At 45.7% G+C, this 15,696-nt stretch overlaps 1 protein-coding gene across 3 annotated transcripts; it reads left to right on the top strand.

The window, feature by feature from the left end:
- Positions 1-2,448: 2,448 nt before the first annotated feature.
- Positions 2,449-14,729, top strand: GPBP1L1 (GC-rich promoter binding protein 1 like 1). 3 transcript variants are annotated; one of them, XM_075832618.1, is made up of 10 exons: positions 2,449-3,020; positions 5,255-5,374; positions 5,800-5,950; positions 7,636-7,925; positions 9,152-9,224; positions 10,031-10,224; positions 11,004-11,162; positions 11,882-12,018; positions 13,146-13,248; positions 13,749-14,729. In XM_075832618.1, exons 2-10 carry the CDS (start codon positions 5,315-5,317, stop codon positions 13,899-13,901), a joined length of 1,320 nt encoding a protein of 439 aa, XP_075688733.1. In that variant the 5' UTR covers positions 2,449-3,020; positions 5,255-5,314; the 3' UTR covers positions 13,902-14,729. The 3 variants fall into 3 exon arrangements, with proteins under 3 accessions (XP_075688733.1, XP_075688734.1, XP_075688732.1); XM_075832619.1 differs by having other exon boundaries at positions 5,252-5,374; positions 5,821-5,950; XM_075832617.1 differs by having other exon boundaries at positions 5,252-5,374.
- The last annotated feature ends 967 nt before the right edge of the window (positions 14,730-15,696 follow it).

Raw genomic sequence — 15,696 nt, 5'->3', positions numbered from 1 at the left:
ATGTTCCTATAAAAAATGACAGCAAGCAGAGATCTTGAGAAATCAATACAGAAAATCTTTTGGAAATTTGTATAACATCATTGAAGAGAGAAAAATATTTATTTGCTGAAACTGTTAAACCCCTTTTACTTGTAGCACTGCCCAATCCGGAGAAACTGCTGTACATCATGTCTCATACTCCACTCACATCCAGAGCTGCATTCTTTATTCCCTTGATATTTTACAATGCACTCTGCTGTAAACACTGTCTCCTACAATGCAAGACAGCAGAAAATGCTCTGAAGAGGCAGCAGGGCAGATGTACGCTCCTGTAGATAAGACGCCAGCCCTGCACGAGCGAAGGATCTGCAAAACCGCTCAATGGGGGGGGGGGATGTTTGGTACAGGGGAGAAGTGGAGTAGTTGCCATGACAGCCAATCAGGACGCTGCCTTTATTATCCAAAGGGCCTGAAAAACAAGAGCTGGAATCTGATTGGTTCCCATGGACAAGTTCTCCACTCTTGCTCTGCACCCGTCTTAATACGTGTCCTCCATGACTTTACTTTGGGGGCTGATTTGGATCTGAGCAGTTAAGCAGCATTTTTTTTCCCCGGTGCTGCGTGCGCGGCGAGCGCTGCTGTCTTGGCTGCGTGTAGCACTCGTCCGTCCTGTTCTTACCTGCGGAGTGATGTAATGGTCTCGTGTGATATTATGTAACGAGCTCGGTGCTGGGCGTTCAGGTGTCGGCAGAGCGCACTCCCTGCCCTGATGAATAATGACCCTGCCGGTGCCCGCAGGTGTCAGCCAATCACGTGTCGGCTCAGTTCCCGGTCACATGTCCTCGGCTTTGCCACAGATGGGATTTTATAAAATACTGAACAGCAGCCAAAATAAAACAAACTTTTTATTTATTTCCTACTGTGGGGGTGAAGTTTCCTGCCGCGCCATCACCGGCTCATGTGAGCATCGGGCTGGGCGATCGGGGCCTAAATCAAAATCCTGATTGAACATGTAACCTCGATTTATGATTATTTAGGCCACACCCCTTTGCATGCCACGCCCTTTATTTGCATGCTACGCCATCTAAGTCCTATTTCGAGAATGGTAGAGCAGGGACCTTATGGCTCCCTGCTCTACCATTGGTTTCAACCGTATCTGCGTCCTGAGGACCGAGATACAGCTGAAACCGGGGGAAAAATAATCGAAGAACCCGATTTGCGCTGAATTTCGTTTTTTTTTATTGATTGCCCTGTGTGCGCATGCTCGAAAATCTGCAGGACTCGGTTCAAGAGGCTCCGATGCTCTTCAGACCGAATAACGAGAGCTGGGCGGTGACTGTGCAATGATTGATGTCGGACAGACTCGTCCCATGGGATGTCCATGCGCAGCTCCCTGACGCCTCGTCCCTACTAGGGATGCATCAAAACTTCGATGCTGTTTAGATGCCGCGCACCCTCACACGGTTCGATTGCGTTATTTCATGTATTTCGATACTAAGCTGTGCCGCCACATGATTGTTGTTAGAGCGGGGCTGCGGCTGTGTGATGCACCTGAGTCCTGACAAGTGCGTGCGCTGTCCGCTTGAGGTGATGTGGACAGAACATGACGGGCGCACTGCAAAACACCCCCATGTTCGTGAAACCTCATCTCCGCTGTTCCCCTGAATGCTGTGATCAAACTGGACCGCCACCACAGCATTCAAGGGGAAAATGAGATGGGGGGGGGGGATGCCTGTGACGCAATTGAGGGACATACCATATATGGGCAGACAGCCCAGGGTCCATTGAAGGACCCCAGGGCTGTCTGACCATATTTCCTGTTAGGGCATAATAGGTCTGTCCTAACAACTGCCTGTGTACTATCAGTATATAAATGCCTGTGTACTATCAGTATATAGATAAATGCCTGTGTACTATCCGTATCGTTATCGAAGTCCAGATTCTGGTATCGCATGAAGCCTAGTCCCTAGAGCTCCGCACTGTGTGCCGCCATATTGAGCTGTTGCGGCCCTGTATTCTGTAGTTATTCTCCATTAACGGGAGATCTCAGATGCTGTTTTGGGTCATTAGACCTGCGGTCAGGCCGGGACTTTCCTCCGTAATACGTCGGCATTATGGCCTTTGAGTGGCGCCTAAAGCAGTTGTCTGTAACTTGTGACACTAGAAGTCCCAGCATGCCCTGAGGGTTTTTAAATACGTTTTCCTGGCGAGTACTTTTTGAATGTTTGTGTTTTTTTTTGCAGATTCTGCAGCCCGCAATAAGAGACGTAAAGAAAGAATCCTCGCCAGCGCCGCGCTACACAAGTTCAACCAGAGGCGGCCGATACTTGACCCTCTTGTAGTTTTTCCAATGTTGATCAGGCACATGACTGAATTTTTGGGTCTTTTTGGTGGATTCTCTATGTAAAGCCTCCGTCTCCAGTCATGGTGGTCGCGTTATCGTAACTGTCCGCCCGTGTGAGCCCCGTGTTCAACTCCTGGAATTTATTATTTTTTCATATTTTTACTTGACATGCCACTTGAATTTTTTGTTTTTTTAATTTAATGAAGGCATCACACCCTCGTAGAGGATTAGTACCAGTGCGGACACTACCAGCATCGTCCTCTCTGCGTCCCTGACCCAACGTCCGCAAGAGACCGGATGGATTTTTTTGTATGACCTTGATACTTCTCCGTATTGACTACTTAATGACCCTCATGTCTGTTTCATGAGGTGAACGTGGAATTCTGTGAATTTTTTTTTTTTATTCCTTTTTTTTTTTTTTCGTACTGGTCTGATAGGTTGTTTACCCCATGTGACCACTTGAATTTTTATTTTATTTTTTTTGTAATTTTTTCTTTTTTTTTTCTTGTGGTTTGGATCAAAATGAGCACTTGAAAAAATGGCACGTTCAAAATAAAGGGCAAGCTGGGGCTGTTCCCTGCCAGTCTTCTCGAGGGGCTGCCCTTGCGCCCTCTTGCCCAATAGTGAAACCTCTCAAGCATCCTCTCACCTGGACTACAATACTGGAAGGTGCTGCCCTGGGTGCTCAGACTAAAGGGTAAGTCGCCTCCACACTACACTGCACAAGGAGATTGTACGGTGCAAATATTTACTGAAAGTGGAGATTCACCATAAAACACCGTCATTTTTAGGTCCAACATTCTGCACGGATTAATTTCTCAAACACTGAATGTTTCAACTATAAATTATTTCCTGTCTGTAGCCAGCGTTAAGTGGCAGTAGTAAGTTCCTAAGCCAGTTAGCTGCATGACTACTGACATAGCCAAGAGCTGCAATCACAATTCCCAGAATATAAATCCCGCTGTGTATGCGCAGATACTGAACAAGTATAGATTGCTGGAAGATTTCAGCTCTGAAGCCTGCAGAATAGTGAGTTCACCTCTGGAGTATAATACAGGATGTAACTCAGGATCAGTACAGGATATGTAATGTATGTACACAATGACTCCACCAGCAGAATAGTGAGTGCAGCTCTGGAGTATAATACAGGATGTAACTCAGGATCAGTACAGGATAAGTAATGTAATGTATGTACACAATGACTCCAGCAGCAGAATAGTGAGTGCAGCTCTGGGGTATAATACAGGATGTAACTCCGGATCAGTACAGGATAAGTAATGTAATGTATGTACACAGTGACTCCACCAGCAGAATAGTGAGTGCAGCTCTGGAGTATAATACAGGATGTAACTCAAGATCAGTACAGGATAAGTAATGTAATGTATGTACACAGTGACTCCACCAGCAGAATAGTGAGTGCAGCTCTGGAGTATAATACAGGATGTAACTCAAGATCAGTACAGGATAAGTAATGTAATGTATGTATACAGTGACCCCACCAGCAGAATAGTGAGTGCAGCTCTGGAGTATAATACAGGATGTAACTCAGGATCAGTACAGGATAAGTAATGTAATGTATGTACACAGTGACTCCACCAGCAGAATAGTGAGTGCAGCTCTGGAGTATAATACAGGATGTAATTCAGGATCAGTACAGGATAAGTAATGTAATGTATGTACACAGTGACTCCACCAGCAGAATAGTGAGTGCAGCTCTGGAGTATAATACAGGATATAACTCAGGATCAGTACAGGATAAGTAATGTAATGTATGTGCACAGTGACTCCACCAGCAGAATAGTGAGTGCAGCTCTGGAGTATGATACAGGATATAAGTCAGGATCAGTACAGGATAAGTAATGTAATGTATGTACACAGTGACTCCACCAGCAGAATAGTGAGTGCAGCTCTGGAGTATAATACAGGATATAAGTCAGGATCAGTACAGGATAAGTAATGTAATGTATGTACACAGTGACTCCTCCAGCAGAATAGTGAGTGCAGCTCCGGAGTATAATACAGGATGTAACTCCGGATCAGTGTAAGGAATATAACAAGGTAACCAGGTGCCTAGAGGTTTTACCAATTCCTAGTACATGGTGATTTTCGCACTGTTTTTAATACTGATGCGTCTCCAGTATGGTTGCATCTCTGCTCTGTATGTGACCGCTGCACTTAAAGTGAAACTGTCAGTAGGTTTGGGGCCACTAAACTGCCAGTCCCAATCCTGCCGTACCCCAAAAACTGACGTTTAAGGAATAGTAAAGTAAATTACCGAGATGGGAGCGGCATGGGGCTCATGTGGGGTGTACTGTCCTCGGCTTCATGTACTCCATGCCACCGGACTCCTCCTGGTAACTTGTAATTGACTTTATGAACTGCTCCCTACACGTCCATTTTTAAGGTAGACCGGTTTTGGAACACGAATCCTTGGCTGCATAACAGCATTATGGTAGTTTAGTGACTCCAAACCTACTGACAAGTTCTCTCTCTCTCTGTAAAGGGGTTCTCTGGGTTTCGGTTCCAGTTTTTTTGTATAATGAAATAAAAAAAATTTCCAATATACTTTCTGTATTAATTCCTCACGGTTTTCAAGATCTCTGCTTATCACGTAGGAACATTCATCACTCACTTGTTGTGGATACAATTCTGTCCTGGTCGTGTTTTGGACACACAGGTGCACAGCTCGTTACAGGGACATGTGATGAACACCTCTGTGCCCATCACATGACCATGAACAGAATTGTATCCACCGGAGGTGAGCTAACGGCGTTCCTACTGAACAGCAAGCAGAGATTTTGAAAACCGTGAGACATTAATACAGAATGTATATTGGAAAAAATGTGTAGCTTTTAATTATACAGAAAATATAACATTAATTTGCGGAGACCGGATTTAACCTTTAAGGTGGTTTTGATTGTCTTTCAGCAGACCCTGCCTTGGCCATGAGGATTAATGCCTCAATTCAGTGCTAGAAGATCTACAACCTAAATGGCGCAGCATGACTTTGTTCCTGCTTGGCTTAGCTTCTCCACACCTCAGTCCACCAAGGTAACCCTCATCATCCTCCTCGTAGCATTGAGTATATAGCATGCGGGAACGTGGCGGCTGCTGCCAATGCAGATCAGCACATCAATCGGACAGTCCATAGAGTACAATAAGGGGAATCGCATTGCTTGTTTTCCTCAGTTTGGGGGGTGTTTAGAGCTCCTTATTGGGGGGGGGGTCTTTTATGTGATAAGGGGTACTCCAAACCACTTCAATTACTTACAGCGGCCATATTGTCCACGGCAGTTTTCTCCGTGCCTATTCTATAATTGTATAGTGCTGGGCAGGGTCTGTAGAGAAGCAGCACTTGTTCAGTACGCCCATAGTCATCAGCTGCAGAAGGTGGAAACAGCTGCTGCTCTCTGGAGTCACCCGCTCAGTATGGATTTCTATATGAATTAAATGCATGTACCGGTCATTGCTTTCAGCATGTCTCCTCTCTGGCTCAGTCCTCTGCAGGCGTTGTCGAGAAACATGGAGAGCACCTTCCTAGGGGTGAGGGCCGGTTGGGAGTGAGCCGCAGGAGACACAATTCTTCTGATGGATTCTTCAACAACGGTCCCTTACGCACCGCAGGAGGTGAGCCCCAGACTTTTATTGTTCGTTCGTGCAACTTTATCAAATCAACAACAAGTATTACAAAAGAGGTGCACGGAGCTTGATACATTTTATGCAATTAGAACTGTATCCGGCATCTGAAAAGTGATATATAATAACCCCTGAGAATCTCTCTCCTCAATGAGGACTCTACTAGGAGGGTGGAGAAGGCAGCGGCACCTCCCAGGGCAGCTCCAGCGACGTCACTGTCTGTATATGTAGCCCGTAGTGCAGGAGGGGGAATAACAAGGGGGGAGGGGATGCCTATTACTACTCCCATCAGGAGGAAGAAGCAGCCAGTGTGACAGAGGTCGTGAGTGATCACCCCCCCCCCCCCTCCTCCTTGACTATGTATAGTTCAGAGAAGCGCTGGCTGCTCTGCTGGCTTACAAGTCCCCCTCAATACCACATTGTGTGTGTGTGTGTGTGTGTGTGTGTGTGTGTGTGTGTGTGTGTGTGTGTGTATTGTACATTCAGAATTCCTGTGTGGAGGAGCTGCGGGCAGGTGACACTGGGAATACTATGGAGCTCAGCATAAAATCCGTCAGCGCAGCCTGCTCCGAGCACGACGCTGACAATGCTGGCGGCTCCGGTCTGACTATGCGCATGTCTTGGCATTTTTCTGGTTTCTTGCTTTTTTACGCTACTAATAAAGTGGAGTTAAAGAGCACAAATAAATAGCGACTTTTGTAAAAGTCGCAGTTAATAAACTATTCGGAAACACTTTCTCCACTCAAGCCACACGCATTTTGCCCCCACAGAACTGACGAATGTTGGGCACCCCGTCTATACAGGCAAATCTGGTGCGAAATCTGATACAAAAGTCTCGTTTTGTGCTAAAAAACATTCGCAAGTGCTTTAATTCCCTCCTTTTTGTGTTTTTAATTCCTCACTATTTTCAAGATCTGTTTTCTGTCCGGGAATGAAAACATTCTTGTTAAACTGTACAATCCTATTACTTCTGACAGCTGAGGGTTTGTTGCCATTTTTTTCAGTCTACACAATCCTCAGAGTTAAACACAGCAGCACAAATCTCCTTCCTGTCCTGATCGTTTGTTACAATGTGTCAGTGCAATGGGGAACTGTCCACAAAAAATAAAATCTGAATTGGAGACCTGACGAGTGCTTCATACACACAAGAACCTGCTCCTTTCTGTATGTCCTCAAGTTCAGGCTGATAAAGGGGTCGTCCGATTTGGGTACAGGGACTTCATAGACGGGGGGGGGGGGGGTTCTCACGCTTGGGACACTGTAATTACATGTAATTCTATATTTCCCCTGCAGCCGCCGTTTGCCGGGGGTCTCTGTAGTGGCTCTTAGATCAGACAACCCCTTTTAAAGGGGTTTTCCTATAATCTTTATCACCTATGTGATCGGTAGGGGTCCGAACGCTGGAATTCCCACCGATCATGAGAACAGGCTTACCTTGCCTTTCCTGCGAGTCCCATAGAAATTGAGTAGTGGCTTAACATGCGCACTTCCGTAAGTTTGTGATCGGTGGGGGCCCAGCAGTCGTCGGACCCCCGTCTATCCGATATTAGTCACACGCACTGTGGATAGGTGGTAGATAAGGATTATGGGAAAAGCTCAGAGGATTGCTCATACTGGCTACTAACTGTTTTTAACTATACGAATTGCAGAAGTACAATGTTGATCTTGCCCCTCAGACTCCTGGCACCAGCCATCTCTTCTACGTCATGATTCAGTGGACTCTGGGGTCTCGAAAGGCACTAACCCTTCGTCGCATCCAGGGTGGCATGGGTCGTCACGGGGGCAGCAGGATGGCCCAGTGCAAAGAGGAGGCAATGGCGGTAACGGGGCAGGGAGCGCCGGCCATCGTCACCGGAATGGCACTGCTCTCCGGAAGAACTCTTCCCTGCAGGACAAGCAGCCGTCTGAGACCAGAGAGGAAAAGAACGCGGACAAGAAGAAGCCACAGTTTGAGGAGGAAGATTTTGTACGTGGTGACGTTTATTGTAAACCTGTGTTTTGCTGGTAAAATGGGGGGTGCGAAGAGGGTGTCGCAGAACTGGGGGGACATTGAGTGGATGCGGCTCAGGTTTCTACGCGGCTCAATAAACTAAAGCCGGCCGTGCGTTCTTGGTTTTGGACAACGAAAAGGCTGATTTAGATGTCGACCGGGCCGTAGATCACGGCGGAGAACAATCAGCGTTTTGTTGTGTTAACTTAAATGCTGTGTACAACTTTGAAAACTTTTTTTTTTTAAATAATGTATCGGTGTGTTTTGTGCAACTTTCTAATAACTTCATTAAAAATAATTTTTACATTTTGAGATATAGCTGCTTTGTAGCCTGTATATAGAGCGGCTCTATCTAGCGCTGAGACCTGGATCCGCTGACTCTATCAGTCCCGCTGATCTGACGGATTCAGGTCTCCGCGCTAGACACAGCTGCTCTTTTTATAGGATACAAAGCAGCTGTGTCTCAGAATAAAAAGTAATTATAAAGTTACACCAAACACATTTTTATAACAAAAAAAAAAAGTTTTCAAAAGTGTACACGGCCTTTAAGAAGTCCACAGACCGACCGTGAGCGACAAGTCATATTGGAAACGTCACATTTATGGGCAGCTTTTAGTTTGTTTTCAATAGTTTTTTATTAAACAGTTTTTTGTAATATAATAATAACACAGACTCGCAGAGTCTCAACTTTTGCATATCAATAATACAATTAAACAAAGTATTAGACCAACATGGTCTCCAATAAATCTCACATTATATATCATTCATGATGTCAACACTTCTGCCAAATATATAGTATATAAATGTCTTCATTACTAACATAGGTAACCAATCTTGACATCACATTGCTTTATAGAGTACCTTAACATGGCCTCTAAGGAAAAAATATAAGAGAGAAAAACAAAACACACACAATAAACAAAAGAAGGATAAGGAGGGGGGGAAGGAAAGGTGTAGGGTAGAAGGGTCTCCTAACCATCTCTATGTATTCACGAAAATGTGTGGTTCCTCCATGGGTCCCAAATGGCATCAAATTTGTCTAATGTACCCGCCAGCTGATGTGTTAGGCGGTCATTAACCATTATCCATGAGATCTTAGCGATCAACATATCCATAGACAACGTGGGTGGCAGCTTTTAGTTTGAACAATTTTCCAGTTTCGCTAATTACACTTTTGTTGTTCTCCTTTATGTTTTTCGCAGCCATCTTTAAATCCTGAACCCGGGAAGCAGGTTTTTCAGAACAAGCAGACTGGGACCCCGACAGGAGTCTGGGGTACGGACACAATTTCTTACATATTTGATGCAGTCAATACAATACTTGTAGCGGGGGAGAATTTGACTATTTTTTTTAAACCTAGTTTAGAAGATTTATTTTTTTACATGTACAAGATAAGATGCAAATCAACATGATACAAAGTGAGACCCAGTAGTGGAATGAACAGTGAAATAGAAAGCGGTCGCTGCAGGGAGATTCTTAGTGACTCTGGAGCGCTTTACGTCTCATTTCTCTGTTTACATCATTTATAGTCTGTGTAATGTTAACTAACTTGCATTATGTCGTCTTGAACTCCAGTCACATCCAGAGCTGTATTCCGAATTCCTCATCTTTCTGCAGGTGCAGTGTTACTTTGGTTACTGACAGTTTACAATGTTTGGGGTTTACAGTCAGTCACACCAATGGGAAGAACATCGTAGCCCTTCCATTCTAGCAATCATAGGGGGTCTTATTGCCCAGACCTCCATTGATGGGAAGTTTTGACATGTTTCAGCCCCTTCAGTCACATTTTACATTTACAGGCCTCCTGTGGGGAGACATTGCATGATATGTCCCCATGGCAACACCCCCTGCCCCAGTGGTCTGGCAGCTCAGTGTTATCATAGAGTATGAACCAAAAAGAATATTGTTTTTAGCAGGGGAAAAGTGGTGGTGACGCGGCAGAGCCGTTCTTGCCCCGGGTGACCTGTGACGTCGTTCTCTGGAGTTACCAGTCCCGTTGTGCCCTCTACAAAACCCTTTAACAAGTGGATGTGCTACGTCTATGCCAACGGCCCTTTCATAATTTTTGTATTTATTTTTAGAAAATCCTCCCAGTGCCAAGCAGCCACTCAAGATGCTGGTCATCAAAAAGCTCTCAAAGGACGATCCATCCGCTTTCTCCGCTGCATTTGCATCTCCTGTACCTCACCTTTCCAATGGAAATAACAAGACCAGCCCTTCCGGGCCAATCGTGTACAAAAACCTGGTTCCCAAACCTGTGACCTCATCCACTAAGGTAACGATAAACATTCAAACTGAATATCTACAAGCAAAGCCAAGAACGGCATCCGGCGCGCCACAGACAGAACCGTTATCTGCAACTGTCCAGGCTTAAAGGGGTTGTCCAGGCTTAGAAAACATGGCTGCTTTCTTTTAATAACCTGCCCATAGATTCCCGGTCTGGTATTTCAGCTCAGCTGTATTGAAGAGACTGCAGCTGAGCTGCAATACCACACACAACCAGGTGTGGTGCTGTTCTTGGAAGAAGGCAGCCATGTTTATTTAGTTCTGGACAACCCTTCTAACTAAAGTTTGTCAATTGCGATAAAAAAAGTTCTTGCAATTTGATAACTCCTTAACGACATGTTACTTACATGTACGTGACAGCCGATAAGCGGAGGTATGGAGCGGGCTCACGGCTGAGCACGCTCCGTATTAAGCTGGTGGCGGCTGTCTTGTACAGCCGACACCTCACTGCAACGGGCAGAATCAAAGATCACTGACTCGGCCGGCTTAACCCCTTAAATTCTAAAGAAGTGAGGAAAAAAATAAAACACCTTCTCGTTTTTTTGCTGACAAAAATAAACGTATGACATAAGTGCGTAAAAAAACGCAGACGCGCACCGTACACTGATGCCACACGGAACTGCAACGCAGGAAAAACGCTGCATTTTTTTTTTTTTTTTATGTGCGCAAAACTGCCGTGCTTGTGTGAAAGAGGCCTTGGGGTCCGGATACGTCACGTCTTTCCTTACTGATCAGAACTTGTGGTTTTCTCCCTCTCGTCTTGCACAGGGCACTGCCAGTGTTACCCCACCACTGGAGCTCAGCATCTCACGCCTCACCCGCATGACTCGACGCGTCCCAGATAAGAAGAGCGACTTTCTGAAGGCACTAAAAGACGAGCAGGACGCCGACCAGACCGAGGATAGAAACGGAGAGAAACTGGAAGATGTAAGAGGCGTAAACTGCAGTCCGTATAGTCTCATGGTTGGGCTTTAAGCAAAGTATGTAGACCCCGAAGTCACCGTGTGTCACTACAGAGATGTGTATAGCAGCCCCCCCCCCCCCCTCCCGCCCTTGTGCTGCTCACACAGCTGGGAGGCTTCACTATAGATTTTGGAGCACGGCTGCAGTGATCCCCAACATGGTTCTCCAGCTGTTACAATGTGCAAACGGTCAGCATGCTGGGAGTTGTAGTTTTGCAACAGCTGGGGAGCTGCAGATTGGGGACCACTGATCTCTGGTGATCTCCGGCTTGGTTGAGGAAACCTCCGTGAGGTCACTGATGGGCAGTTCTTCAGCAGCTCTCATTTTCAGAGGCGTTTGGAGCTCTGTCTTGAGCTTTGCACCTGAGCACATGCCCTTTGCTTTTCAGCACTCTGCCCTCATCTTGTGTGGCCACTTTACAACTCAGTTGTTGCTTTTGAACTCCTTCATTTACAAGAACATCTCTTACAGGGGATCAGGGCGATCTTATGGTGGTGCCAGTCTGAGCTCCTCAGTACCACTCATTCTACTGATGGTGTGTGTGATGATTGCAGGGCTGCCTGTGCCTCTTAGTGGGGGGTGTCCGCGTACTATATATATATATATATGGATCATTATTATAAATATATGGTCGTTTTCCTTGTGAAAATCTAGTAATTAATAAAGTGTTTGCCTCTGGACAGGTGCAGAGTCGGTGTCCCTTGGATCATAACGCCAATTCTGCAGAGCACATTAATGTGGGCGGCCATCACAACGGCCTCTCCGACTCTGGGGAGGAGAGAAGGGACCGGCTGTCCTACTCACTGGAAGCCGAGCACAGGTACGTATAGAAATAGAGCACATGTCCATATCACTGATAGTGACAGGTCGACGTCCTTTTTTTTTTTTTGGCTCATCCCTTTTAGTGATCGTCGTCCTTTTGGCATAAACCTACAGATTCACGTCTGGATACATTTGCTTTGACAATGCAAAATAACATATACTAGTGTGCCACCAGCTCAGAGCTACTTTAAGGCCGGGTTCACACATGTCCGATACACTGCGTAAAACTATGCAGCGTATCCGACCTAAAACCTGCAGCACATTCCGTCCGAATAACCGCACAACGTTGTGGTGCAATTTTTCGGCCGGAACTTCTGCTGCAGAAATCAGCGCTAAGAAAAAAAAAAATAAATAACACGTTTGTGCTTACCCCGGCCATAACCATAGCGACGTGTCCCTCTGACATCCTGCAGCCCGGCCTCCTGGGGTGACATTTTAACCCCTGTGATTGGCCGGCTCCAGCAGTCACATGGGATGAAATGTCATCCCTGGAGGCCGGTCTTGACGCAGGAATGGATCTGAGTAAACATGAGTTTTTGTTTTTTTAATGTTTTTTGTTCTTTTTCCTGAGTTTCAATCTTCGTAGCAGAATCGCAGCTTTTCCAACGCAAAAATCGCAACGCTCGCTTTTTGTTGCAGGTTTTACCTCCCCATTGAATTCAAAACCTGCAACAGAAAAGCAGCGATTCCGCAGCCTAAATTGTCATGCTGCGGATTAAAAAAAACGTACCGCAGTATGAACAATGAACCCTTTTTTGTGGCTTTTTTTTTCATTTTTTTTACGCAGCGCGTGGATTCGTTTTGTTCAAATTTCACCTACTACTGGAATACGCTGCAGATTTTCAGCCATGAAATCCATTGTGGAAAATCCCCGGGGCTTACGCTACGTGTGAACCCGGCCTTAAGATTAGATTATAGTAGAGAACTGCTTAATACTAATATCCCGAAACTGCTATTAACCCAATCTCCTCCAACTCAAGCAATTGCGAGATATTCTGAAATCTGAACGATCTCTATGTTTTGTGTAAAGAACCTCCAGATGAGCGCGGCCGGTAATAGACGTCGTTCATCGCTGCTCTGTGAATTGTGCAGGTTTAATTGTTTGCTCGGTTTTTTGTTTTTCAGACTTTTGAAAGAAATGGGATGGCAGGAGTCTCCAGAAAACGATGAGGATTGTCTGCCCCTCACTGAAGAGGAACTGCAGGAGTTCCACATTAAATCCCAGCAGGTAAATTACACTAAATCATACTTACCCAGAACGCCCTCCTCCTTCCTGCAGTCCGGCCTCCTGGGATGACTTTTCATCCCATGTGACTGCTGCAGCCAATCCCGGGCATCGTAGAGGACGTCAAAGGAGGAAGGGGTTAAGTATGAGCGCTTTTTTTTTTTTACGCAGTCTAAATTCCATCTGAAAAATCGCACTGGTTCCAGGTCGGATACGCTGCGTGATTTTTACGCAGAAGATCTGATCCGTGGGAACCCGCCCTTACAGTGACGCTCCCGGCTACCCACTGAGCGTGGAACTGCCGCACCCTTGGTTTTTGGAACCTGCCAATCAAAAACGTTTATTGCATATCCTGGTGATATTCTGTTCTGAGCAGCGTTTTTGCAGTTATGTCGGTTGTCTCTTTTGAATGAATTTCTCATACTGTAACGCTCCTCCTTTTTATAAAGTTGTAAAGTTTTTTTTTTTTAAAATTATTTCATTTTCACATTTTTGTCTTAAAGCTAAGAAGAAACGGCACCAGACAAAACGGCTTCCTCAGGCAGCCCCGAAGATGCGCTCTGCTCTTTGCTTGGCGTGGCCCTCTGACTCCCGACCCGAGCGAGTGCTCAGAGTCCGACGCGAGCAGCACAGACACTTCAGACGACGAATCTTGATATTTAAAAAAAAAAACACGCAGCAAAATTTGCCTCGCGCCTCTTTACTGCATTGTACTTACTGTGTCTCCAGAGTATGGGCGAAATAAAAACACGTTCTTGTGTTCTCAGTCTGGGGTCCTCGGCGGCCGGAGCGGCGGCCTCCGGCTTTCAGAATAGCTCTTGAGTATTTTGTGAAAAACGGGACTTGGTGTCACAGCTTTTTTTGGGGGAAAGGGGTGCGCTCGTTGTCTCCATGCTTCCTAGACACAAACCGTGTTTTGTACGAGCTCTGGAGGCCACTGGGATGGTTTTTGGTTTTGTTTTTTTTTGGTTTTCCCCTTCTGTCCTCCTTGTTATTAATGGAGTTTGACACGTTAATTGCCGGCAGCGAGGCTTCTGGTTCAAATGAAATCAAAGTTAACCCACTAAAATCAATCACTGTTTGGATAAATGCTCACTTTTTTTTTTTTTTTTATTGCGATCATCCCGAACGTGATGACACGTCCATGTTCTGCAGCGCTGGTTTCGGCGGGTACTTTGTCTTGGAGCTATCGGCTTGTATTTTGTTTTAAAGGGGAATGGATTTGCATCTGTGAGATATTCAGAATTGTTTCTTTTTCTCAAAGCCTTGACATTCAGGGTGGATTGTAAAATAAAACGATTTGGGTAAAAAAAAATAAACAAAAAAAAAAAAAAAAAGCCCATTGTTGGGGAAGATTTCAGAAGATTATTTTGATAACATTATTTACAGATTTAAAGAAAAGCGGTTACCTGTATGTGAGGGCGACGTCGGCACTGCAGCCAATAACCTGGAATAAATATTTTGCATCAGTTTGGCAAACGCAAGTCGTGTCGTCTTCTGTTGTAGGACTGGAGGCGAGGGGTCAGGGACCGGGGCTGAAAACTGCAGGAAAAGTCCCGGAAAACCCTGGTCCCACATGTTGTGGGGTGTTTGTTTTGGGTGTAATTTTTTTTATTGGTTTTTGTGAAAGGTTTTGCACGTGAATATTTACAAGCACTTTACTTAAACGTCCAAGATGGGAAAATCCCTTTATGGCATATCCACAGGATATGCCATAAAACTCAGATAGATGCGGGTACCACCTCTGGGACCTGCACCTACCTCTAGAACGGGGGCCCCTTAAACCCTGTTGCAGCTTACTCCACTCTCGCTGCCCCCCGGCCACATCCTGGTTAGGTTGTCGGGCGTTAAGGAAACAGCTGAGCTACGCGGTTTCCGTAACTCTCGTAGAAGTGGATAAGAGTTACGGTGTGCTACGCTGTTTCAGTAACTACTGATGACCTAAAAAGGAAGTGGCCGGGAGGCAGCAGAGCGGAGTAAGCTAAAATGGGGGTTAGGGGACCCCGTTCTTGAGATATATGCAGGTCCCACACCTATCGGACATTTATGACATATCCTGTGGCTATGCCATAAATGTCCAAGACTGGAAAACCACATTTAAAGTAACTCCACTTTCAGAAAACTTCTGACATTTCATAGTGACCTGTCAGAAGTTTTGATCGCTGGAGGTCTGAGCACTGAGACCCCCACCGATCGCTAAAACAAAGCGGCAGCAGCGCTCGTGTAAGCATTGAGCCGCTTGGTTTCCAATCGGTTTTCCATGGAGAGCCGGGCAGTTGGTGTACGGACTCATAGACTTTCTATTGTGCCTGTACACTGATTGCTTGGCTTTCCGAGGAAAGCCGATCAGAAATAAAGCGGCTCACACGAGCACTTTTACCGCTTCGTTTCAGCGATCGGTGGGGGTCTCAGTGCTCGGTCCCCCACCGATCAAAACTTCTGACATGTCAG

The sequence above is a fragment of the Rhinoderma darwinii genome, chromosome 7 (assembly GCF_050947455.1).
Source record: "Rhinoderma darwinii isolate aRhiDar2 chromosome 7, aRhiDar2.hap1, whole genome shotgun sequence".
Classification (NCBI taxonomy): domain Eukaryota; kingdom Metazoa; phylum Chordata; class Amphibia; order Anura; family Rhinodermatidae; genus Rhinoderma; species Rhinoderma darwinii.
The sequence above is the reverse complement of the archived record's forward strand: the minus strand, read 5'-3'. Positions and strand labels throughout refer to the sequence as shown.

Coding starts and splice junctions, on each gene's coding strand:
- GPBP1L1 (XM_075832618.1), top strand. CDS start 5,315: ATGGCGCAGCATGACTTTGTTCCTGCTTGGCTTAGCTTCTCCACACCT. Junction 9,225..10,030: donor GACCCCGACAGGAGTCTGGG/GTACGGACACAA, acceptor ATTTATTTTTAG/AAAATCCTCCCAGTGCCAAG. Junction 10,225..11,003: donor CTGTGACCTCATCCACTAAG/GTAACGATAAAC, acceptor CGTCTTGCACAG/GGCACTGCCAGTGTTACCCC.